The 26,666-nt window shown below is 43.5% G+C and overlaps 1 protein-coding gene across 4 annotated transcripts in view; it reads left to right on the top strand.

The window, feature by feature from the left end:
• DLG2 (discs large MAGUK scaffold protein 2) overlaps window positions 1-26,666 on the top strand; it is a 4,361,751-nt gene that overhangs the window by 2,690,264 nt on the left and 1,644,821 nt on the right. For all 4 annotated transcript variants that reach the window (XM_085623221.1, XM_085623223.1, XM_085623224.1 and 1 more), the window contains one exon: window positions 11,501-11,670. In XM_085623221.1, the coding sequence (XP_085479347.1) occupies window positions 11,501-11,670 (170 nt within the window). The remainder of the gene's footprint in view (window positions 1-11,500; window positions 11,671-26,666) is intronic.

Here is a 26,666-nt window from a genome sequence, read left to right on the forward strand (position 1 = left end):
TGTCATGTCTAATGTGCGATTCTGAGCAGTCTGTTTAGCTGTTCTGTCAGCTAAATCATTGCCTTGAGAAATGATATCAGTAACCTTCGTGTGTGCTTTACATTTCATAATCGATATAGCAGTAGGTAGATGTATTGCGTCTAACAAGGCATGAATGAGGGGTCCGTGCTGAATGTGGGCACCATGGGAGGTTAAATAACCTCTCTCTCGCCACAGTACGCCGAAGTCGTGTACAACTCCGAATGCATAACGTGAGTCAGTGTATACATTAACTTTCTTATTAGTGGCTTGAATACAGGCTTGTGTTAGAGCAATAAGTTCTGCTGCTTGGGCTGACAAAGTATCTATACAATTTGTCTCAATAACTTCAGTGTCTGTTGTGACTGCATACGCGGCCACTAAATCTCCTGTACTTGTTCTCATGCACGATCCGTCTACATACAACGTCAGGTCTGGATCTAACAATGGAACGTCTGTCAAGTCTTGTCTAGGTTTCGTCTTTATTTCAATGATTTCAACACAATCATGAGCTAGTGGGTCTGTTCCAATTACAGGTAATAGTGTAGCAGGATTCAATGTATTACACCGTCGGATCTCTATGTGTGGTTGAAACAATGTCAGTTCATAACCGGTAAGTCTTGCTATGGTCAAGTGTTGTGTTCGTGTTCGGTTCACAAGAACCTCTACTGCATGTGGTACTTGTACTGTCAATGGATGTCCTAATACTATGGCATCGCTTTGTCTGATTGCTAAAGCTGTCGCCGCCACTGATTTCAGGCATGCAGGCAAAGCCTGAGCTACGGGATCTAATGTACTGGAAAAATAAGCACATGGCTTGCGTGATCCTGCTTGATCCTGAGTGAGTACTGACAAGGCAGTACCTTCACGTTCTGTAACAAAAAGTGTAAAATGTTTGCTATAACATGGTGTTGCTAAAACAGGTGCTTGACATAAAGCTTCCTTTAGGCTTTCAAAAGCTTGTGTATGTTCCTGAGTCCAAGGGAGAACAGTCGATGTGGCTGCCTCCTGTGTGGTTAGCTGAATGAGTGGTTTTGCTAGAAATGCGTACTGAGGGATCCACTGCCTACAATATGAAGTGAGGCCTATAAAAGCCCGCACTTCCTTTTGTGTCTGGGGTATTGACATGTTAGCAATTAACTGGATGCGATCTGGTGTAAGCTGCCTTCCCTCCTTGGACAGCGAGTGACCAAGATAAATAACTCGCTGGACACAGAATTGCAGCTTAGAAGGAGACACCTTGTGCCCCTTGTCTGCTAGAAAATGTAAAACTGTCAGAGAAGCCTTTTCACATTCACGTTCGCTTCTCGCGGTGATCAGCAGATCATCGACATATTGAAGCAGTGCAGTATTGACTGGCATGTGGATACTGTCAAGTTCTCGTTTCAGTGCTTGGCTGTAGATGCTGGGGCTTTCTGTGAATCCTTGGGGAGCGCGTGAGAATTTAAAGCTGCGCCCATTTAAACTGAATCCGAACAAATATTGGCTTTCCGGATCTATTGGGACGCTGAAAAAGGCATTCTTGAGATCAATTACAGTAAAGAATGTTGCTTCGGAATCAATTGCTGTCAATAATGATGATATATCAGGGACCACAGGAAATTGTGGTACAATGCACTTGTTTAGTTCACGCAAATCAATAACCAATCGGTATACTGGTGGGGCAGTAGGATCAGTTCGTTTAAGAATCGGAATTATCGGTGAATTACATACATTGGAGTCTGTTTCTACAACTACTCCCTGGGCAATTAGCTCATCAATGATTTTCAGCAAAGCCACTACAGCATCATGTGGTAACTTGTATTGTCGCATTCGTGGTAGTACCACTCCTGCTTTCAATGTGACTCGGTATGGTGTAATGTTCATGCAGCCAACATCCGTAGGGCCTTGTGCCCATAGATGTACTGGTAAAGTCTGTAGTCGGGGATCCATGTCCCTAGACACATAGTGACCTTTAAAATCACGTAGAAACAACCTTACTCCTTCCGGAGAACAACATATTATGGCTCCTAGTGCTTTCAGAGTTTTAATTCCTAACAGATTTTCTGGGCATGATTTAGTAAGCAATAAATCTGTAGTTCGTGTCAAAGGTCCTATCGTAAGTGGGAGAGGCTGTGATACTTCATTAACAATAGGTTTTCCTGAAAAACCAAGGGAAACATTTTGAGAGCCTGAGAGGGGTGCCCCTGGAACTTCACTACGTTTTATAGTTGTTCGACTTGCCCCTGTATCGAGTAAGAATTTTCTATCTTGACCTAATAATTCACTATGCACATACGGTCCTTCTTGATCTACAGGAATCTCGATGAGCGGTAAGTCAACTTCCCTCTCTAGGCTTGTTCATGCGTAACGCTGATACTCAGGATATTCATATTGTGCAGTCTGATACATTTGTCGTGTTGTGGTTTGTGTGGCAGTAGCAGGCAACGGTGGTGCAGCTGGCACAAACTGTATGGGCTGCTGTGAGGCTGGCATGGACTGTTGCTGAACTGGCATGGACTGTCCATGCTGCATAGCTCCTTGTTCATTCTGATCTTGTCTTAACTAATCGTGGTCTCTCTTTTGCAATACCTGTAGCTATATTACGTTTCAGGACTGGACAGTCGTGTACATAATGGCCTAGTTGTTTACAGTAATTGCAGGTTCCTTTTACGGGAGCTGCAGAATCACCAGAATGTGTCACACCCTTTTTGTGACCCTCTGCTGGTACTGTCTGAGAAACTAGCATTTTCATTTTTGTATCCTTCATGCGTCTATGCTCGTGTTCTTGTTCATCCCTAATTCTATTGTGATGATACTGTAACATTTGTAGCATTTGTGACGGAGTGTTACTTTGCCAGGTACTCTCGAATTTCAATATTCTATTCTTCACTGGAGGCAATGCATTTTCCACTAATTTTGTCACAAATAAATGTGGATATGAGTCACTACTTGCTTTTATACCACTGTTTATACCAAAACATTTTTCAAATCGAGCATAATAATCGCTTGTGTCTTCATCTTGCTTTTGTTTGCAGGCTGTGATTGCACCCCAATCTTCCTTTTTTGTAGTTAATAGACGTGGCAGTACCTGTACTAGTAAACCTGGTAACAGTTTAACTTTATCCCCGAGCCCTGAACCTGCAGTTCGGGCCCTTTCTTCCTCTGCTAATGCTGTCCAGTCTATCTTTTGGTCTCCCACTTCCCACTCTTTTTCTTTCAGTTTTTCATAGATGCCAGCAGGCAAAAGCACCTTTAATATCGTCATAATATCAGGAAAGGTGTACTCTCCCATTAGTAACATGTCCTTAATTTCTCGGTGGAAACCCGCTGGGTCTTTGTCATGACTAGGTACTACTTTCTTCATTTCTAATAATTCCATTTTTGATATGGGTGTGTAAACAAATACACGGTGAAACTCATTGTCTTCGCCTTTTATTGGGTGCACTTCTCGTAAAGGATTTTGTCTATCCATATAGTACGGCGTTCTTTCTCTGTGGGGCAGCGAGAGAGAATCCGGATTTACAAAAAGGACATACTGTTTACGTGACACTAATATCTCTTTAATTAGCTTGTTACTAGAACCTCTCCATCTGTTCGTGAGTAGTTCCGTTAATATATCAGGTAAAGGACCAGGGTCAGCATGTTGGCTCTTATATAACATAAGGAGTTGCTGAATCATATAGATTCCAGCTAAACGTTGTTCATCTGCACTGAGATTAAAAAACGTGTGTGCTACGGTCTCATCACCGTATATTTCAGGACTGTCAATCCAGTGAACAGCTGATCTGGCTAATTCTTGCTCATCCATGGAATCGAGGAGGTGGTAACCCCTTCGTTCTCGTAGTATTTTATCTGCGGCTTGAAACAAATGTTCAGGAGACTTCAGATTTATTACAGGCGTCGGATACGTTCTGCTATTATTTGGGCATACAGAGTGTATGGGATCAGAAAAACATCTAGCATTATTACAGGATCTTCCTCTGCCTACATAGGCTATGGTCTCTGACTGTCTTGCGGAATTCCCTGATTCGGACACTTCATCTGGCTCGAACTCGTCTGTTCCCAATCTTTCTTCATGAATACGCTCTATTTCTCTACGGATTTTTCGGCACATGGCTATTATACAATTTTGCTTATCGTGTCTCCCTTCTGATATATTCTGGCTCCATCTTGTAAGAATAAGCATTGCATTCGGGTCTACCCCCGGACGGTCTTGATTTCTGATCACACAGTTTATGAGGAAACGTAACAGTTCCCCCTGTATCTCTACTTTCTGGAATTCCATAGCTCTGTTAATACATCCTGGATCTCGTCCTGTTTGAACAAAATGGTATATGTTATCTAGATGCGTAGTCATTCCTGGTAACCTTGCTAAATACTCTGCGGCTCGCCTGATGCGTAATGATGCCAGGACCATTTCGTCCTCTTTACCAACCACCGGGTCATATCTACAATTTACAAGGAGTTCCTTAAGCGTACGTTCACTTACGAATTTAGGAGTACGTGAATGCGCTGATTCTTGAAAGACAAGTTTATTTATTCTGGGTGGTGTAAAGGTATTGCTAGCACCTCCCGTGGCCCCATCTGGGGCATCGGGTGTGAATGGGTTCGTTGAACGTGACACAGCAACTATGGGTGTCGATACCACTGTAGAATCGACTGCGGGGACAGATGTGCTTGCCGAAGCTTGTATCGGGACTTGCTGTTGCACGGGGTCGGATACCTGATCCTGACGTTGAACCCCTCCGCCAGACGGTCTATGTAGTGTGGCGTTAGTATACTCGGGAGCTGTGTCGTCTAGATATGAGGAAAGAAAAACATCTTCTGCGGTTCTGGGATGCCCCTTTTGATGTACCTTAATTGGAAATAACGGGGGTGGCAAGTCTTTTGGCATCCCTGGAACAGCCTTGGGTAGTCCTTCGGTTAGAAGGGGATACATACCTTTCATAAGAGCATTTCTTCGTCTATTTACTTGTTCTGACTTCACTCGGATACCTTCCTCAATTAATAGATCTTCTTGAACTTTATTTGAACTTTCTTTACTCCTCTCTTCTTGTCTACGTGCTTTTTCTGTACGTCTATGAGATTCTTTACGCCATAACTCAACAGCGTCTTTCTGTGACTGTCTGACCTTTCTTTTCCATAACTCTTCCTCCACTTTCATGATGCACTCTGCATCCCAGGTTCCCGCTGCGGGCCACCTTTGACTTTCCGGCAATCCCTTGGTATAATCTACCCATAGATCAAGAAACAATATGGCATCTAAGCCATGCTTGTGGTACATAAAATGCCCTGGAGTGTCCCTCGGAGGAATAGGAACTGCTTCTTCAAGCACCCCTTTTCTGGTAGTAATCTGTCTTAACTTCGAGAAGAGCGGCATATTGACAACTGATCTGATACTTACTCTTGAATTCACTTAATACGAAAAAACACAATAATGAACAGTGAACAAAGAACAATCATTCATACCACAATATGCAAGACATTTGAACACTTTAAACATTGAATATTAAACATTTTAACAATAACCGACAATGATGACAGTCTGCCTAACTAATCACCACGCTGAATTCTTGACAATAACTAAATACTTCGGAATACTTGATATACTGCTAAACAGTACATATACACTGCTAAACAGTGCAGACCGGATTTGTGTACCCAAATCCGTCTTGACCGGCACAACCTATGTGCGCGTCAACACGCCTCCTCGGCGATGGTACTCACCGAGTAGCTCCTTGAAACGGAAGGCCTCAGAGAATGGACAGGACTCGATAACTGCGGATAGCGGACCCTCTGGACATCGGGATTTCGAAAAACCTGGTGGGCTTCTGTATACCTCGGATCTTGCTCTCTCAGCTAGGCTCTGGTCGGGATACTTCGCACTTCTCACCGCCTCGTCTGGGTTGATCGCAGCCTCAGTCGCCCCCGCTTGACCGGAGGGAGCTTACAGGAAATCCTGCTGGTACGCGTTTATGGTCCGTCCAGCTGTGGCAGGAGACCGGGCCTGCAACGCACCGCCGGCGCGTGAGATGAGAAAGTGTCCCTGTTCGGGCGCCATTATGTGGTAAATATTCTTTTTACCGAAACTGAATTTCATACGGAATCTTAAAAAATACAGTAAAATAGCTCAGAATAACAAGAGGCAGAATCCGTGGTATAAGAGGTTTCTAAATGGGCTTTATTCCATCCAAAATGGCCGACTCGAGTCGCGGCCTTCAGGTTCCGTCACCACGAGGGTTCAGGAAGTGAAGTACAATACTTTATTGACAAGAAGTAACTTTTATAGGTCATACATTTACAATGAAACAAGTGCAAAAAGGCGTAACAATTGATAAGATAAATTAACATAGTGATACGTAATTGAAACTAGGCGTAATAAGGAGCAAAAAGAAACATGATTGGCTCTCATTATCTTACATAGGTGGATCTATACGATAATACTTAACATGGATGCGTGCGCAGCAGCATGACGTGTGATTGACGTGCAACTAGGGGGTGAAGGGGACTTGACATTTAGCTCTACATGTGGAGACGAGAAGTCTAGGGGGTCATGTCAACCTAATCCCAAATCATATCTAACATCCTATGTTTAGAGAACTATGTTATCCACAAGGAAGGACTCTCGGACAGAATCTATTCTATACTAACTGTATGTGCGTGTACAAGCGTCTAAGTGTCTATATGAGAAGCGAGGGGCAGAAAACTTTCCATGGCAACAGGGCTATGAATCACTTGCAGGAGGACGGAAAGGCTGAGTCCTTTGCTTGTGAGCTAAAGGAAATGTTTACCTAAATCACTAGACAGGAATGCATCGGCTGAAGAGCAAAATAGATAATTCGAAGGTGAAATACAGCTTCTTGGCAGGCAGGCGAAAACTGGCCGAGGCAGGCACCGTTAGCTGCACAGGGAGTAGGACAAAGTTCATGGATACAGATGCGAGCTCAAGCTGAAACTGTCAGAGACAGAGAGCAGGGAAAGGCTTTGAGGAAAGAATCGGGCCTACTTGCCTGAACTGTAAAAATGGAGTACCTTAGCCATATAAAGTCGGTGGCTTTTCATACTTAGGAATTGAATATCCAGCCCATTGATGGCGGATCTGACAGAGAACATGTCGACGGTAGACACACATATGTTTGCGTCTTGGAAACTGGAACTGGAGGGAACATACATGTACTTGTGACATGCACATAGAATCGTTGGGGTCCAAGATAGGGGACATAACTGATCAGGAAAATCCACATTTCCACAGTTGTCACAGAGCATCCTGATCTTGTGGTGGAAGCAGGAGCTGAGTTTGTTGCAGAGGTCTTAGGAGTGAGGAGTTGTTTCGCTGTAGGGTCTGGTGAATTCTTGTATGATGGCGAAGAGTTCCTTGGAGTTGTGGGTGTTGGAGAGGATTCTGTCCTGAATTAAGTTTCTCTTAGTTGCTTTGAAAAGTTGGTGGTGAGCCATGGTGTCAGCCTTGTAGGTGGAGCGTACTTTTGGGGGGTTTCTGTTCCTCCATGTGTTTTCCAGTCATCGACAAGAGTGCTTGGATTCTCAGACGTCCATGGTGAACCAGATGGCTTTCGCTTTGTGTCGTCTGGCAGAGTTCTGGACGGGACAAGAGTGTTGGCACAGTTTGTGATCCATTGGCAAAGATCATTTGCTGCTGTGTTTGCGTCTGTAGTGGTAGGGGGAGGAGTGCATCTGAGGGCGGAGGTGAGGTGTTCTACAGTGATTTTGCTCAATTTTCTGCATGGGAGGTGTGGCATGAACTTGTGTGGGTTTTGAGAACGAGAAACGAACGCAGTGGTGGTCCATTCAGAGCGGGTCCGTGGAGTGACTGAAGCGGATGCTGTTTCCTCTGGTGAAGATGGGGTCGAAAGTGTGTTCTGCCATGTGGGTGGAGGTGGAGACGAGTTGCTTCAGTCCAATGTTGGTGAGATTCTCTAGGAGGGAGGTGGTGTTGAGGTCGCTGAGGTTGTCTAGGTGGAAGTTCAGGTCACTGAGCAGTATGTAGTCTGTGGAGACGAGGGCGTTGGGAGCGATGTAGTCTGGAATGGTGTTGGGGAACGGGGAGCGGGGAGCGGGATCCGGGTGGTCTGTAGGCAAGTGTTCCGCAGAGTGTCATTCTGGGGTTGGGCTGGATCTGGAAGTGGATGTGTTCCATGGGGGGTGAGGCATCGTCCGAGTTGGAGGTTGTCAGTAGGAGGGAGCTTTTGTGAACAATAGCGAGGCCCCCTCCGGGGCGGTTGGGGCTGTCAATCCTCAGGATCGTGTATCCGTCGGGCATGGCAGTTGCAATGTCGGGTGCAGAACTGTCATTGGTTCAGGTCTCTGTGAGGAAAGCGATGTTGGGCGAGTGAGTGTTGAGGTGGATCCAAACTTCTACTGAATGTCTGTGCAGGGAGCACACGTTGAGAAGGATGCAGCTCAGGGGTTTGTGTGCACTGGCATCCTGTGGGATGGGGTTGGCTGTCTGGGTCCGGAGGTGGGTGAAGGTGCGGCAGCAGTGTCGACAGCAGAAAAGGCCTTGAGAGTTGATCCGCGTCGAGTGCTGGCAGTTGTTGTTGCTTCCAGGGTTGAGTGCGTGGGTGTGCTGGGGTCATAGTGGCAGAGGGTCGGGGGACCAGAGGCCCTGGCGCTGGTCGTGGTCGGGTCGCAGGCGGGCTTGCCTTGGGGATGCCTGCTGCGCCGGCGGCTGCATTGGACAGGTACAGGAGTTTTCTGTGGGGAGAAAGTTTTATTGCTAGGATGGATCATAAACAGCTTAAGAAAAATCTCTTAAAAGGGGCTATATGCTGTGACTGGCAGAATAAAAATATCGGTTGTCTCCTCTCAAGAATGGTAATTTCAGTTAGATTATATTCCAGTACAATTGAATTGTGCAGTGGATTGCTTATCTCGTCCTGTGACTGCTGAGGAACGTGGTAGCAATGAAGAAGAAGTTGTTTCTCATGAGAACATTAGTGATATAACTGAAGGTGTGTTCTCAGAAGAAAGGTGGCTTAAAGAGATGGCGAAAGATAAAATGGTAGGTGAGTTAAAAGATTGTCTGTACTCGGGTTGGCCAACCTATAATAATTTAAAAGAGGATATAAAACCTTTTGGGAGTGTTAAGGAAGCACTGTTAGTAAAGAATGGGTTGTTATACAGAGGTACAACATTGGTCCCACCCAAGATCTGTGATCTAGTCTAATTAAATTGCCACATTTAGGACATTTTGTTGTGGTTGTAAGAGAGCATTGCATTTTTTCTCTGGCTGGCAAGATTTAAAAACTCTGTGTACCCTCTAACCCTGTGTACCCCCTTTGTGTAGTCTGGAAGTTCTGGGTAATCCATGTGATGACATAGCTTTGGACATTTGTGGGCGGTTTGAGAAGGGAAAGGTTGTCACCGTACTTGTTAGGTCTGGTGGCCCCATACTCAAGGTGGCCAGAAGTAGTATGGGTGAATAAAATTGCACACTCCAAAGTGGCCAAGGTTTCTCAGATACGTTGTTTGGACATGAGCATTTAAATAAGAAGATTCTGACCAACAACAGTACTCAGTTGTGTCCAGGAGGTGGAAAGGTTTCTTCTACAAAATGTTATTAAACATTGAAAGCAAGCTTTTATCAACTCCAATCCAATCGAATTATAGAAAAATGTAAGCGTGTGTTCAAATAAGGCAAACAACTTGCATGTGTGAATGGTTTTGATTGAAAAGTTACGATGAAGGATGTGATTGTAACCCATCGTCTGTCTCCTCATTTGACAACGGGAAAATCCCTGTTCGAGTTGCTTAATCTAAGGAGGCCACACAATAGGTTATTGCCTGGGTGGATTTTTTCGCAATAAAAGATATGTGAACATGAGAAATAGCGATGTCTGGAGAAGGAAGGAGGAAACTGCAAAAGAGAAAAGACAAGAACCTTCTGACATGTCTCATGGCAACGCAGTTTGAAAAGTAACAGAGGGGAACTAAGTACGTGTGAGGGCCCCTGCGGGTCATGTTGTGTGATCAAAATGCTCTAAACCTATTCAGGTAGTTAAGATACTCAACAATGCTGTGAAAATAAGTGATGGAAGAATTTGTAACATAGGCAGCATTTGTGTTTGTGATGAAGTTGCAGTCAGGTTGTGAAAAACTGTAGATGAGGTGTGTAATGGTGGTCATCAGGAGGAAAATTGGATACCCTCATTCAGAAGCAAATGGTTGTTGTAGTATTGAAAGAACACGTAGGAGAACAAAATATCTTGATGACTATGAAACAAATTAATTTGTAGCTTGGTATGTACTTTTAGTACGTTATATTTTTAGACATTCATTTTCGTTTTTTTCCCTATTGTTGTTTTATTCATTTATTAATATTGCTTCATTTACTATATGGGAAGATGTGTGGTATCTTACCTGTGTCTGCTGTAGGGTATTCTCTTCTCCGCTGATTTTGACAGTGGGGTTTTAAAACCACCATGAGAAGATGCTTCAAACACTCAGAGCATTCAGTGTCTGTTGTTTCTTGTTCTTTCTTTGGATGGGTCTCAAAATAAAGTTATTTACCTGAAACCAGGATTCACTGTGGATAATGCTGGTTTACCAAGTGCCAGTGCACCTAAATGGGAATTTTGATGCTGAATGTGTGTTTTCACTTAACTATGCCTCCACAATCCTTTTGATGTTGCAATATCAGTGATTTTGACTTAATATGATTTTTAATCTAAATATATTTTAGCTGCTGAGAGTATAGTTAGAGAAATGCACCACTCAGCAATAATTAAGGGTGTTTAAGAGTTGTGTGGCACACTTACATCACTTGTGTTAATTTGATCGTAAGTGATCACAATGGGATGAATGTGCATTGTTAAAAAAAAACCAGATATATTTCATCTTACACAATTTACTTTATTTCTATCTCTTATTTTTATGCCATAACACACATCTTTGGGTTTATTAAATCTCCATTTGTGGTTTTCCTCCTATTTAGCATCTGTTTCCCTGATTTTGCTTTGTAAATGTAGACCCTCTGGTCTCGATCAACCATCCAGGATTCTATGCATTTGAACTGTATATTTTACACTGGACCCTTGTATTCTCTGATTGTTCTCGACTCTTTTTTCATTTGTTTATAAAAAAAAGTTGCTTAATAAAATTCTCCTGAAATTAAAAAAAGAGAGAGATATTGCAATGTCAATGTGCTAGCTCTACAAAAAAAAATCTGTGTAAACATAAGAGTCTAGTCGATAGGTGTATTGTAAGTTGTATACACATTTGAAGACATTTCACATTTTTCTCCTGAATACCATTAACGATGGTCACTGAGGACAATGTTGAAAAGTACCAAAGGTATGGAATGTGAATCATCCATGCATGTTTTCCAAAAAATTGAAATACAATTTATCGACTGGTGAAATAAATTAAGTAATGAAAAGAATTGCAAACAGTTCGAAGCAAAATGTCCTGTTAGGCAATGAATGAAAATACGATATGTCGTTTTGAGAGGAGAGTTTATTTTGATGTTTTTCTTGATTTACAGGGTCAACGACTGCATCCTGAGAGTGAATGAAATCGATGTTTCTGAGGTCTCACACAGCAGAGCGGTGGAAGCTCTTAAGGAGGCTGGCTCGATAGTTAGACTCTACGTCCGTAGAAGAAGACCGATCCTGGAGACCGTTGTAGAAATCAAACTCTTCAAGGGACCAAAAGGTAAATCAACAGATGACATCTGTTTTAGTTATCACCTAGTTGAACATTAAAAAGACAGAGGGCCTGATTTATATGTTGACAGTATAGGTGCTTGCTTCGCAACGGTGACGGAGTACCTCTAACACCATGATAATGATCCACCCATCAGATAACACCAGGATAATGATCCCCCCATCAGATAACACCAGGATATTGATCCATCCATCAGATTTAGTTGCGGACAAAACATAGGTTTGGCTATGGTGGGGACTACTCTGTCTCAACCATAGCCAAACTTCTCTGAGGGCCCGACAGATTAAGGGGCATCAGAGAAATGGCTATATGTCCGCCCACCCAGTGAGGGTGGGTGGACGTATAGCCATTTTTTACTGTCCGTCATCGCCAGGAAAACCCTGGCGGTGAGGGACAGTAAAATAGAAATAATGCCCACCTCACCATGGGAGATGACTTCCATGATGAGGGGGGCATTTTCTTTTTTCTTTTCAAAAAGAAAATCCCATTTCAGGATTTTCTTTTTCTTAAAAATATTTCTATTATCTTTTTATAATGTACATAATGCGGCAAAATCACAGGAAAATACCGCACAGGATATCGGAGGTACATCTCCAACGCTGGAAAGTTGTTAACGCTGACATTACCATTGAGCGTCAAATCACACCCCATACCCTCCCCAGCTCTGTTCCACCGCCCTCTTCCCAGACATCTGTATCCCGGTACAGTTTCAGAGCCCCATTTTAGGATTTTAATTTCGATAATAAAATAAAACTGGTTGGTGCAGGGCTTCGTACAGCGAAATGCATTGGCAGGAACCACCAGGTAGTTCATGTCAATGCATTATAATTAACCTCCTGCTTGGCAGTCATTTATAAATGTAGCAGGCAGTGCCGCCACCAGGGGGACAGAGTAATTTACTCCGCTTCCCTGGCGGAACAATGGGCCATCTGCCCATATATAAATCGGGCATAAAGTTCTAGGAGCCACTATTGCAGTTTCATGCACCTTGATGAGAAAATGCATTTTGTTGAATGTTTGTCTGTTAATACCATTGCAAAAATATTGTGTGTGTTTAATATTTCCCCAAATGTAAATTTTTTTTTTTTTTTTAAAGATAAACACTACTGTCCACGGGGACAGACTGGGCACAACATGCACTACTGTCCTTGCAGATGTTGGTTTCAAAATGAGCTTGTAATGCACTTCTGTCCTTGCAGATGCTGGGTCAGAATTTGCCCACAGTGCACTTCTATAGTTGCAGATGCGGGCACAGATTATGACCACAACGTACTTCTTTCTCTGCGGATTCTGGAACAGATGGAACCCATAATGCATTTCTGCCCCTGGAGATGTGGGGAAAAATTGTGGCCACAACTTCCCACTCCACACTTACTACTGCTGGACATGATGAAGCCTCTTAGAGGCAACCCATTCCTGGTGTTACTGCTATCCTGCTACTTAACTTCAATAAAAGGCACTAAAATAAGAAGCTTTGAGCCACATTTTATACTGGACCTCCTTTGCCTTCATTTTTCAAATTCACTCTGAGGCGAGGTCCTCTTTTAAATACTGATCTCAAAAAAAGTAAATTAAAGTATGGGTAAATATCTCTGCTTTTATGACATTTTGATTTAACCCTCTGTTAATTTAGTCACACGCCCAATAATCTTTTGCACTCTGCAATAGTCATGCAATAGTCATTCACTCACCTATACATTTATCTATCCATGCATTCACTTGTAAACCCACAGACCTAGCCATTGACTCATTTTTTCATCGACCCACTAACCTATCCAAAAAAAATACACATACAAACTAACCAATCAGAGAAGAAGCTCTTTCCACCACGGAGCTTTCACAATGCTTGTTTAACTTGTAATGTGAAGGGTCAGAAGAGTAATGGGATGCTCTGAGCTGCCTGGATCATATGTGCTGCCTTGCACGGTGGAAGCATGAGTAGAGTAACACTGCTTGTAAGAAAGTGGAGTATTTTTTGAGGGGGATGAGAACCCACCTAAAATAATATTCACAATCCTTGTCAGGGTGAACCACTGAAGTCAGTAAATAAACACGCGCTTAACACACCTGGAAGCTTGGCGCAAAGCAGTCACGCATAACTAAGATGGAATGTATAACGTTTTTTATGCAGTAGTTAAAAAGTAATAAAGTGAAACACAACATAAGAAAAATCCCTAACCCACTTAGAAAAAAAGAGTACATTTAATAAATAACATGACACCAAAAAGACAAAAATTCAATGAGTAGAACCGGATAGATATGAATGTTTAAATTTTGGACTAAAAATAGCAGCAAAAGAACCAACTGTGATCAACAAGTCACATTAGATTGGGTCAAAGTCAAAAGTTCCTTTCTGACTTAGACACTTTTATGGAGAAAAATTGGTCATCTATGAGTTGTTGGCATGCCAAGCTGCAAGCTCGATACGAAGCAGGGTTCGACGATGGCATTTTGCTGAAGAGCACGGTCTAGTTGCAGTCATTGACAAAGGCGGAAAAGGTCAGCTCCAGCTAAGTCTAAAGTCTATGCCTAGGAAGTCTTTGACATCGACTGGCTACTTCTTAGCATCAGTCCCAATAAAGCCCTCCACGTTTGGACCTAGACACTTTTCTAGAAATCAGATATCCTTCATCAGTGCAAAGTAGGAAGATGAGGCCGACTGATGACTCAATGTCGACAGCTGCTGCTGTGATGGGGACCCTTGTCTCCATTGGTTCTCAAGTCCAAAGTCTGTGCCCAGGATGTCTTTGACATTGACTGGTTGCTGCTTGGCATCAGTCCCAATGAAGCCCTCTATGTTTGGAGCTAGAAATGTTTCCTGAAATCAAATTTCCTTACTTGTGCAAACTAGAAAGCTGAGGCTGACTGGTGAGTCGACATCGCCAGCTGCTGCTTTGACAGCGGCCCTTGTCTCCGTCGGTTCTTTTAGGCAGAAACTTTCCAAAAAGTTTCTAAGTCCCACTTCTTGCATTGTGGGTACAGGAGGTGTATTTTCTAACACCAGCCAAGGGTACAGGCACCACTTGGTGGTTAGGACTCCCTCCAACAGAGGCCAGCAGTAGGGTTAGGTCAGGTCCTGTTGGAACTGGTCAGCTGGGAGGTTTAGGTAGAGGGCCTCTGGAAGCTTGTTGTGTCCCTGTAGCTCAAACAGGAAGTCAGCAAACTGACCCTTGGGGTCTCTTCTGAGATCCGGTATAGAAGCAAGCAGGTCTAGTCTCACTTCAGGTTCTTCAGACAGCACTGCAGCTCTTTTTCTGATTCTTCACAGGTCTAGGAGAACCGATGAAGATAAGGGTCTAGGAGTGTTCAGAGGAGAGGTCTGTGTGGTTCACCTTTATGGTCCATGGCAGTCTGTGAGTGAAGGGCAAACCTTAATCCACCCCCTACACAATACTGGTCAGTTTTCTTCAACCTATACTGGGTTCTGTGCCATCCTGACTATAGAGACAAAGGGGAGGCAGGCCTCTGTGTGAGTTTCATTCCCACTGACAAGTAGACAGGTAGCCATGATATGAAGCTCAGGAAGGGGCTGGGCTTGTCCCCCCAGCCATCTTATCAAAACAGAAATCCCCCTGCCCACTCCCAGGGCGCTATATACATCTCACCACAGGCAAGGCTTTAGAGGCCAGATTACAGCAGGACATTGGCAGGATGGCCTTTTGGTTTTAGGCAAGAAAATGAACACTTTTAAAAAGTGGCAATACCAAAATAGTAATATAAAATCTGAATTGGCATTAAGTTGATTTTTGAATTACTATTAAAATGATTCCTTGAGCCATTTTTCTACCCACTCCCATTCTGAATGTAGCAGTTGTTAAACGTAATAGTGTAAACCAGTGTTAACCTATAGGAGAGCCAGCCTTGCCACTGTGAAAAAAGACGTTGTGTGATTTCACTGTCACACCATGTAAAACGTAAATGAAACATGTCCTAGTATTCAAACATCATGCACCCTGAACTATGAGCATTTAGGGCCCACTTTAGAGGTGACTTATAAGTATAAAAAAGAAGGGTTTAGACCTGTTTGCCAGGTCTAAATGGCAGTTCGTTAGCAGGAGTAAAATGTGAAGAGTACTATTGCCAACAAAAATGTCAGCAAAAACAGGTGAAATTCTAAGGGAATGTCACGCAAAAGATGGTCATTTTAAAAAATGCCTGTTAGTGACCAGCATTTGATTGCACTTGAAACTGAGAGGGACGATATATCCCAATTACAGTTATGTGTATTTGTAAAGCACACTATCAAGGGCATCCTGGTACTCAGCAGATCTGTATGCCTAACCTTGTCAAGGTTAAGTTGGTTAATTGAAAATCCAGGTCCTCAGCCGCTTTGGAAATTTAAGAAGCCTTTTGGTTTCGCTAAGGGGTTACCATGCTAATAAGAACAATAATCACGTTAGAAACCATCATTTACATTTAGAACCATCTTCAGATGAACTTTATGTAAGCATTGCACTGGCATCAATATTCATTGTCAATAAAATACTTTGAAAACAGAATTACAAATCAAAATACCCTATCTCAAAGTCTTTCTTTACACTCATTACCCAACGTAATGCAACCATAAGAACAACCACTAGGTAGTCCCTGCACTCCAGAGTCCATGAGAAAAATATCTAACTCTGCAAGCACTTTATGTCAATGAAAGCTTCTCATGGGGCCCTAGTTCTGAGGCCCCAGGAGATAGGGTGTTATGTTTTCATACAACATTGCTGGGGGTTGCTGCATCCCCTGCAGCCCCCACCATGATTGTCCATTGTGCTGGTGGTGTTCCTGACCTTCCTTCCTTGGGGCACCACAGAGAGCATATCTAGCCAGGCTGCTGGCTTAGTGGACTAATGCGTCCACTGTAAGGGTCTGTGTTCGACCCCATGGTCACAGGTGCAAGTCCACTCAGACTTTCATTCTTCTGAGGTCGATAAAATGAATGCCATTGAGTTGGGTAACAATAAACATCTGTTATTCCGCACCAAGATACCCTTGGATGAATGTGCGCTTTACCAATGCACGTTATGTTATGTCATATTGTGGACTTTCTGCTCCCTCGCAGGGCATTATGGAGTGCTCCTTGGCTTAAGCAAGGAAGAATCAATGAGTGGCTTCACTGCTTTGTTCTTAGGCTGCAAGATTCTCCTTTTATGGGGGCTCTGTGGTCCCACCCCGGCACACCTAGGAGTAGGAGGGGGGTTGTTGGACAGGTTGGGGTTCTACAAGGCTCTGCGACCCCACCAGCTCCCTACATATGCTGCATTCTAGCGTGGGTGAGCCAGTAGACAGTGTTCTGCTCTCACTTTATGGAAGCTATTCTTCTGGGGCTCCTGCAGTGGGATCTGTTCAGTGTACTGCTCCTGAAGGAGCGGCAGGTAGGGTTGGGCATGCCCGCCCACCCCCATACACGATCCAGAGGGCAGCAACACACCGACAAAGCTGTACCTTCCTCAGGTGCTGGCGTCCACGAGCGAGAAGAAAATGATGGCCACATCTCCTTATTTTGTCAGGTCCACAGATATGTTTTCAGGCCTCCTTCACTATTGCCCTGGCGTGGCAGAGCATCCCCTGGTGTCGTCACAGGTCTCTGAGCCTGAAGTTTGACCCAATGTACACCCCCTCCCCAGAATAATTAAAATGAAAAACAAAATACCAATTTGATGACCACAGGCACTGGCTTGCCTGGGGACATTTTAGAGATCGGGCAAAGCACCATACGCTTGGCTGCTCAGTTCTTCAGGGGATCAAAAGTCAAATCTTTGCAGGTGCATAACTTCAGCATGGACGGGCCGATTTTCATGATCCTGTCCTCGCTTTAATCCCAGTGGCAATCTCCAGGCAAAAGGAGGTTTTTCAATAGGCATCTTGGCTTCTAAAAGGTGCACTTTGCAGGGAGCAGATCTTGTTGGCTCCTTCCACCAGGCTTCTCCGCTCCAGACTCCTTGCGCTCCTTTTGTTCTGGCGGGGGCATCTTGTGCCGCCCCTCAGCTACCAGCTAGAAAAAGTATCCGTCTGCGCACACTCCCAGGCTGCAGAGCCTCCTGTCCATCTGGAAGGGCAGCTAGTGCCATACTGGGGCAAGATCATCCACCAATTGGTACTCAGGAAGTATAAGGGGCCTGCACCACTGACCATGGAGATTCCCATCTAGTCCCGGGGTCAGCTGGAGACAAAGTACTTAGTCAGTCTTTGCAGGTCACCAGGTAGGTGGCTTCGCCTTCTCCTTCCCCATCAGTTGTACTTTGCTCCGCTGTCATTGCCTGCCAGGTCCAGGGTCTTGTTCTCAGTATATATCTCTTGTTTTGGGGTTTATACGTTAGACAGTTCTAGCTGCCAGGCACCCTTTGCCAATACTAGGATGCTACTTTATCCCTCCACCCCTGTCCAAACTCTCCTGCACAGCATTCTGGGACAATCCAATATGGCGCTGTCTAGTTTCTCTTCCCACCAAAACTTCCTAGGGGAGGTCCTCCAGTGTTAATTCCAGATGTCTGGTCTTCTTCCTTTGCTCAGTGGGTCTTGGTTGACCGAGCTCAGGTGCAGTGTTACAGCTAATTATCAGATGCAGATTTTCCTCCCCGCTCCTTACTTCCCAGGAACTGAACCAATCACTGATCATTGCTCCCTTTATGCGGGGAGGACTTTGTTCTCTCTGCTTGTGAGCAGAGGAATTAACTTGCCCCAGCAGTTGGGTCAAAGGCCTGGAATTTGATTAAGAGCTGAGCCAGAGAAATATCACGATTTTTGACGTTCCATCAGATGTATATGTGGGTTATTGGAACCTGGAAAATCAAACTCAGGGCATGTTTTATCCCAGTTTGATATGTTGCTGGACTGAACATGCCTAAGTGGAGTAAATCTGCACTTTAAGGCAGGTTTCACCTAGGTGTATAGTATAATATAGTGAACGTACTACAGATTTTCTAGTAAACCATACTGACCTATGTGTGAATGCCTTCTAATATTACCTATCCTTGCAGAGTCCTTTCTGTGCCAACGCCACCTGTGTGCAATTACCGGGATGTGCACGACGGCAATCTCACATGGGCAGCCAGCATATGCATGTGCATCCGTGTACATGTATCACCAAACCAGTGCACTTTATCCTAGCTCCATCTATCGCTTTGCCTAGTCTTCCTCCACTCTCTCTGTCACCCTCCTTCTCTTTCTCTTTCCCATTCTCTTCCTCTCTGTTCACCTCACCTTCCTTACAACCCCACCCTCCTCCTCCTTGCCTCATCCTCCTCTGTCTTTGCCATCCTCCTCTCCCTCTGCCTTGCCTTTCGCCTCTCCACTTCTCCATCATCCTCTCCCACTAGGTCTCACCATCTTTGTGCCTTGCTATTCTAATTTGCTCCTCCACCTGTACTCCATATTTTATACCTCTCTCTCTTGCCCTCCTCCTTCTCTTTCTCCATCTTTCTCTCCACTGCTCCCTCCTCACCCCCTACTAGTTGCCTTCTCTTATTCTCTACTACACTGCTTTTAACTTATCCACCAAACATTCTTTCATTTACCTCCTTTCTCTCCATCTAGCCCCCTCCTCCTTTTCTGGCTTGTCCTCCCCTCTCTCCCTGACTCACCCTCCTCCTCTCTCTGCTTCATCCTCTTGTGTCTGCTCCACTTTCCATCTTTCTTTTACCCTTCTCCTCCTTCTCTCTCTGATTCACACACCTCCTTTACCTTCCTCACTTCCCACTTCATTCCCTCTGCGTCACCTTCCTCTTCATTCTGATTAACCAGCACCCTCTTTCTTTGCACCATCCTCATCCTATCTCACCCTTATACTCTTTTTTCTGCCTCACCTTCACCCTCACTCTCTCACCCCATCCTCCTCTTTTTTCTCTACTTCACCACCCTGTTCATCTCTCCAGTTTACCCTTCCCTTTTGTCACCTCACCTCACCTTTCTTTCTTTTTCAACTTCACTCTCCTACTCTATCTGGCTCACCCTCCCGCTTCTGTGTCTTTCACTGCTAGAATCTGCACACTCATTTCCCGTGTTTGGCCCTTTGTTTATCCTCTCTCTGCCTTCAACTCTCAACTTACCCCTCACTCTTTTCTAAATTATCTGCTCTCTGTCCTTATCTATTCATACCCGCCACCCAAGTCTAACCCCTCTTTTCACCTCTCGATGCGTCATCCCAAGCTCTGTCTGCTGTCCCCTTAGATTACAGTTCCCCATTGTGTGGTCACCCCTCACCTCTCTGTGATAAACCACACTGCCCCTGTTCCCTGACCCTTTTCTGCATGGCACCACTATCACCTAGACGCTTCTCCTGCCGGTGCTCATGTGGGAGATGTGTGCGCTCCACAGAATATGACATATTTGGCACTTTTATACAGCATTGTTGGTAAGGATGTCTGTAGTATCAAGTGATGGGGGTCACACATCCAACAAGACTATGGGGTATATTCACTAGGAAATGGCACAACGCTGCAGCAAATTTTGCAGCGCTGAGCTGCATCATTTTAAAAACACAGGGTTGCACCGTATTCACAGAAATAAAGTGCACCCCTGTGTTTTCCCTTGCACTGGCACCTTTCTGCACATAAACAATCTTTAAAGGCGATTTTCTTTTTCTATTTGTGCTGCAAAATGTGGCACGGATAGAAAGAGCAAAATCAAGGAGAAATAAAAGTATTTCTCTTCATTGCGCCAATCTCAAGCCTGCTTTTACATGGCGTTAGTTTTTGGCGCTGCCTCAGATTCACACATCCTTGTAAATCTGGTGCAGCATCAAAAGGTAATGGGTGTTGCAGTGAAACACCGAAAGCCACACTCATTGCACACCCCTTTTATGCGGAAAACTGCATGAAAGGGTACCATATGCAAAATGCTGCTTCATAAATATGGCGCAGTGCATTGCTCCACCGGAACATCAAAAAATGTGATGTTCCGGTGGCGCAATACCTTGTAAATATGCCCCTCTATTGTTTATGGGGACTTGACTATTTTGTGGGTGCCTTCTGTCCCTTCATTTGCAGAGAGAGAACACTGCATTTCAGAAAATGCTCAAGCTTCGTACTGTATGCTATTTTCAAGACTGAATAATTTGCTCGAAGGATAATCTGCTCACTTGCCTACTTCAAGTCTGAATAAGTTTATTATTAACAACAATCGATCGTTTTTGAGTCACAGAGCATTAAGAGGTTCCTTCTGCACCCATAGAGCATAAATGCTAATGCATACCAGTGCTTAATTTGAGCCAGTGGTTTCCGCACTTATGTCAGCTGCCACATGGTGGCACTGTTTGTGGAATTTAAAGATGAGCAGAAAATCGGTTGTTTGTTAATGCAATACACATTAAAAACAATAAATACCTGCCACCCAAGCCATTCTTAAAGCTTTGGTGACCTCTAACAGTCTGAAATGTCACACTTCAGTGTGATGGTTAGTAGTTGTGTAACTACTGTAGTTGTGTATGTGACATGGTGTGGTGCAAACTTCGGTGGCCTCCTGACGAGGGCTCCGGCACCTATTTATTTACAAATTAAGCACTGATGCATATATATAACAATTTTAGAGGTTTTTGGTCATAAGACCAAATTTGAAACAAAGAGGGGAATTGCAGGTGGCTAAGAAACCAGTGAGGAAGTTCATCTTTGAAATGATACAAATATTTCAACATTTCAACGCTGAGCACATTACTTGAGAATTCTTGTTTACTATTGCCAAGCTTGAAAATAGGGCTTTGAACATTAGAAGTGGCAGAGTTTGGTAGTACTGATAACAAGGGCAAGCAAGATGGCAGCAGTAATCGCTGTAGCACTAAGGCAAATCTGGGAATTTTCAAAATCTTCCATTGCTACCAGCCAAAAATGGATGTTATGTAAAGGCATTTGATTAATGAAGGTATTAGTGTCACTGGCATGACTATCAGCCAATAATGGGAGTTCTGGATAGGCATTTGTATTAAACGTATTGCAATCATTGGCCTGACATCTTTTTCTTGGGACCCCCTTCATTCCTCAGCAACTGCTCTCATAATCAGGAGTTCGCCTCATCTATCAACTTAAAACTCTTTTAACACCCCTACCTAGGAAACCTTGACCTCCTTTGTGACCACCCTCCACCCATATCTAGAGGGCACCCTCCTGAATGTCAAGAATGTCTTCTGACCTTCATGAAAATTGCCTCAAATTGGAGTTGTCACAATATTATCAAATTGGAGTTGGCACAATATTATGGAGCTAGTCCGGACTTGCCATTTGCCAGTGCAGTGGTTTGTCATAATTTCAACAAAGTATCCTTTCCCACTAATCTCCTGACTGATGCCTTCATCTGGCACTTGGTCTGTGAGTTTAGATAACTTGTTGGATTACACAATGGAAAAAAAGCTAAAAGTTGAAAAGCCCAGGAGAAAAATGCCCCTCAATGACAGCCACTCATTGTGCAAGATTGTATTTGGTCCAAAACATCTTTAGATAATTGTTTCTCTCTCCATCAAACAGAGCTGGCAGGTTACAGCCAAACAATAACCTTCAACTTCAGATATGGCTGATAGGTTCTTACAGTGGACAGGTTTATTGAAACTCCTAAGCGTAGAACAGTTGTAGTACTGAACCACATCTTTTCTACAGGTAGAGCCTGGTCTGCCTTCGGTGGGTAAGATCAGGACCACCAACAGATGTGTAGAGTATGTGACTGAGCCTTCCTTTTGACGAAGCAATCCTGACACACTCTGTGCCTGCTTCCAAAAGTCTCCCTCAGTGGAACACTTTAGTTGTGAACCACCTAGATTAACAGTAGGTGTTGTTCACTGTGCACCACCACCTGTGCAATGAAGCATAGACCAAGGACTTCTCAGCTTCTTTAACAGGCCTGTAATGTGTATCTGTGTATTTTCAAACATCTGCAGCCAGTTCTGTATATCACAGTGCCCCAGGAGTGTGAAAAGCCTTCACATTTCAGAGGGCACTTACATAAACTGATGTCAGGTGTACCACTACAGTCTATTTCTGTCCTCCTTGATCTGCTGCAACTACTAGATCACATAGTTTTTCAGAAAAGGGACTTCCAATAACAGGCAATTAATGGTATTTTAGGCAGCTGGCATCTCCATCCCTGGAACACTAGCACAGTGAAGTCTTCTCTTTTTGCATGAGGCATAAGAAAGTGCTACACTCATGGGAAGTGAGCTGTGGACTATATGTAGAAAAGATGTGTTGTAGTTCTTTTGGAGCAATATCAATACCTAAGGTGCATGAATGATAAGTTGTCCCTAAACTAATCTACAATTAGATTTTGGGCAAAGTGATGTGACCAATATGAGAGGGAATTGGTTTCAGTCTCCCAATTTCTCACTGCCCACTTTCCCCAAATGCCTGTGTTTGAGCATAACATCAGTGCCAGTCTGCATTGTTCATGTACTTCGTATGGTGTATTACAATAAAAAGGATTGTATTTTAATGTGTTGGCATTAGAATAGTTTCCATACCTGCTGTGAGGTCTGTGGGGCTTCTGGATTATTGAGTTAGCATCCACTCCTAAAATATCATTCATATAGTGTTTGTAGCTCTAAACAAGCCATGCAGCACTTCGATTTTCACTGAATTCCAGGATACTCATCAGTTGCAAAGTTAAAAGGGTAATGTAATAATTCGGCATTTGTGGAAAAAAGTTGGGTACAGTGTGAGAGGTCTGAAGGCAGGATAGAAGTTTGTGCATAAGGATTCCCAGACCATAAGCACGGATTTTCTATTGATGGCATTTATACAGGACACTGGTTATAAAACAATAATGTGATCTGTTGTGGGAAAGAAACTAGCTTCCTCAGTAATTTCTGATTCATCTAGTAGTGCTGTGGACTTAACTCATCAGGATATTCAGAATTATTTGATATCATTTGGATCCATATGACAAGCACTAACCTGGCCCATCTTCAGTGACAGCGCAGATAGTCCAGTAGCAGTGCGTCTTTGGATTGCTTTCTACCTTTTTTTTGTCATCATTAAAGAAATAAAGTGAGAGGTCTTAAAGCAATATCATGGCACCCTCCTGGAACCCATAGAGGGGACACGCAGCCCTGGAGATCTCTTTCCACCTCAAGGGGTTCTTAGGGTCACCGATCGCATGACACTTGGGAATTAACAAGGGTAGTATCGAGCCCATGGTTTCTGCATAAACCATTTTCCCAGAAACTCACTTGTTTCATAATCATTGGACTTTTGTATTTGCCAGGAAGTCACAAGACCCAAGTTGTTAACCCAATCTTCCCGTAACCCCCAACATCTTATTCTTTTCTGTGCCTTACATCCCAAGTCCAACTTATGAACTCTTTTAACAGAAGAGACCCAATCTAAAAACTTTGGCGGATTGGGGGAAATCCACTTTGAACAAATTTCCCTTCTTGCCAGAAGAATTAGAACAAACAGAAGTGAAACTTGAACATTTGACAGTTTGTTATTAGTACTGTCTTCAGGTAAAATTTCAAAAAATATTAATACCAGGCTTACCTTGATTTCTTGGCCAATTACATCTGAGATAGTCTTACCCACTTGCCTCCAGAAGCCCTGGATCTGAGGACACTGCATAAACATGTGCACATCATCCGCGCTCCTCAGGTTGCAATTCACATAAGACTTCTCCACGCCTCCCAGCTTGGAAAGCCTCTCCGGGGTCCAATAAGCTCTGTGGAGTGTGAACAAATGATTTCCAGTAAGATGAAATATCGCTGGAAGGCAGTTCTCTTCTCCAGGGCTCCTCCATAGGCATTGGTGGTGGATCTCCTTTAATCAAAAGCCAGTAGCATTTCGACACTTCTTTGCTTTGGTGACGAGGGACTAAAAACATGTCCTCCAGCTTCTTGTTTATAACTCCATCTTTGCCCTGATTTGCAGCCCAGCGAGACAGTTGATACAATTTGAATCTGGATAGCCTTTGATTTGTTTGTAAGTTAAGCTCATCCCATGGCAAAAGTGTTTTATCTCGCAGTAATTGGCCCCATTTTTGATAGCCATTTTCCCATAAAAGGCCTGATAAGCTGTCATTTAGGCAGTCTGGGGTACCTGGAGAGTTCCATATAGGAGCTCTTGAACAATAGTAAGGAATTCTAAAAAGCTTCCTCATCTGAAACCAAAATTCACAGGCTGACCGTATCACCTTCAGTTTGACTTTTTTAAAGTATTTGGGGTGTCCATTTTGAAAAGAAACCCATCACCCCCATGCGGGACACAGTTTGACATGGCTAAGAGGTAAGGCGGAAAACAGGCGGAGTCAAGAAGAAGGGATCTCATATTCTTAAAATAAAAAGCCCAGCTGTAAAAACAAAGGTCAGAGCTGGCTATTCCCCTGGCTGCTTTCTCACATCTCAATTTCTTCCATGCAATCCTGACCCCATTGTCAGCTCAAAGGAAACTATTTATGTCCGACTGCAGATTTTTTAAAGCGGCTGAGCTAAATAGTAGAGGGATTGCATCAAAGATTAATGTAATTTTGGACAAAACAGACATTTTAACAAGATTAGATCGGCCAAGAATTGATAATGGGAGATTGCACCAATATTTCAGTAAAGATCTGACCTCTTTCCTTTTAACCTCCAAATTGACCTGGGCCAATTTGTCAATATTCTGCCTGATTTGAATACCTAAGTATCTTATTTGATGATGAACTAAAGGCGAGCTATATTGCCAATTCCATGACATGATTTCAGTTTTTTGCGAGTTAATTAAATAACCAGATATCTTACCGAAATCTATCAGGAGTTGTTCCAACTTTGGCCAAATCGCTGGTGCTTCTTTTGTAAAAATCATCAGGTCATCGGCATAAAAGGCCAGCTTTTTTACCCATCCCCTATATTCAAATGGGGCAAAGACCTCGGTGGACCTGATGTTCTGTGCCAGTGGTTCTATGTAAAGATCAAAGAGGAGAGGTTAAAGGGGGCAACCCTGCCTAGTGCCTCGCTCTAAACTAACTAAGTTGGTTCAATTTCCGTTGACTATTATCCTAGCTGTGGGAGATTTATAGATGTTCCTGATAATCTTTGAGAAGTTTTCTCCTAAACCAAACACTTGAACTATGTGGTGTAAGCAAGACCTGCTCACCCGGTCAAATGCTTTGGCCACATCAAATGCAAAAATCGTGAGCGGTAGATTATTAGCTGAGGCAATATCGATCGCTCCTATCAGCTCATGAGTTAAGTCATGCAGTTGGTGTCCCCTTTTGATCCGGATGACTAATTTCCCCATTATATTATTCAGTCTCCCTGCTATAATTTGCGCAAACATTTTGTAATCACATTTAAGCAGGGAGATAGGTCTGTAAGACTCACATTTTTTAAAATCTTTATTTGGTTTCAAAATCAAAGTAACGGCTGCCTCATTCCAGGAGCTGGGGATTGGAGAATTGTTGGAGAAAATGCTGTCAATTAATTTCTCCATAACGGGGGCAAGAGTCTCATTAAGGGCAATATAGAACTCATTGGGGATAGCATCTAAACCTGCGGCACTGCCTCTTTTTAGATTTGTTATTGTAGTTTTAATTTCAAGTAGTGAGAACTTCCTATTTAACTGTTGGGCCTGGTCTTCAGATAGCGGCTGTAAGGAGGCTTTATCCAGGTAATTTTTTATTTGGGAGTCTGGGACTACTAGGTCTTCAGTGTACAGATCTTTAAAAAGTAGTTCAAATGCTTTTTCCATATTGGACCTATCTGAGATTATCTCCCCTGTTTCTGTATTACATATTCCCTTAATTAAATGTCTGGTTAGATTGACTCGAGACTTCCAGGCCAGGAGCTTCCCACTCCCTTCTCCATATTCATAATTAGTGAGTTTACTAACTTCCCATCTTCTTCTAATGATGCTGTCGAGATAGTCTGACATATCTTGCCGCTTAGCTAGTACCTCAGAACTCTCCTCCCTCTGTCCTACATTACTTTGATTAGCTGCTTGGTTAAGCAAGACTCTAAGGATTTCGGCTTCCAATAACCTGAATCTTTCTTTAACTTCCTTATTAATTTTAGCTGAGATACTAATGGTTCTACCTCTAATAAATGC

This window comes from Triturus cristatus, chromosome 8, assembly GCF_964204655.1.
Source record: "Triturus cristatus chromosome 8, aTriCri1.1, whole genome shotgun sequence".
In the NCBI taxonomy this organism is placed as follows: Eukaryota; Metazoa; Chordata; class Amphibia; order Caudata; family Salamandridae; genus Triturus; species Triturus cristatus.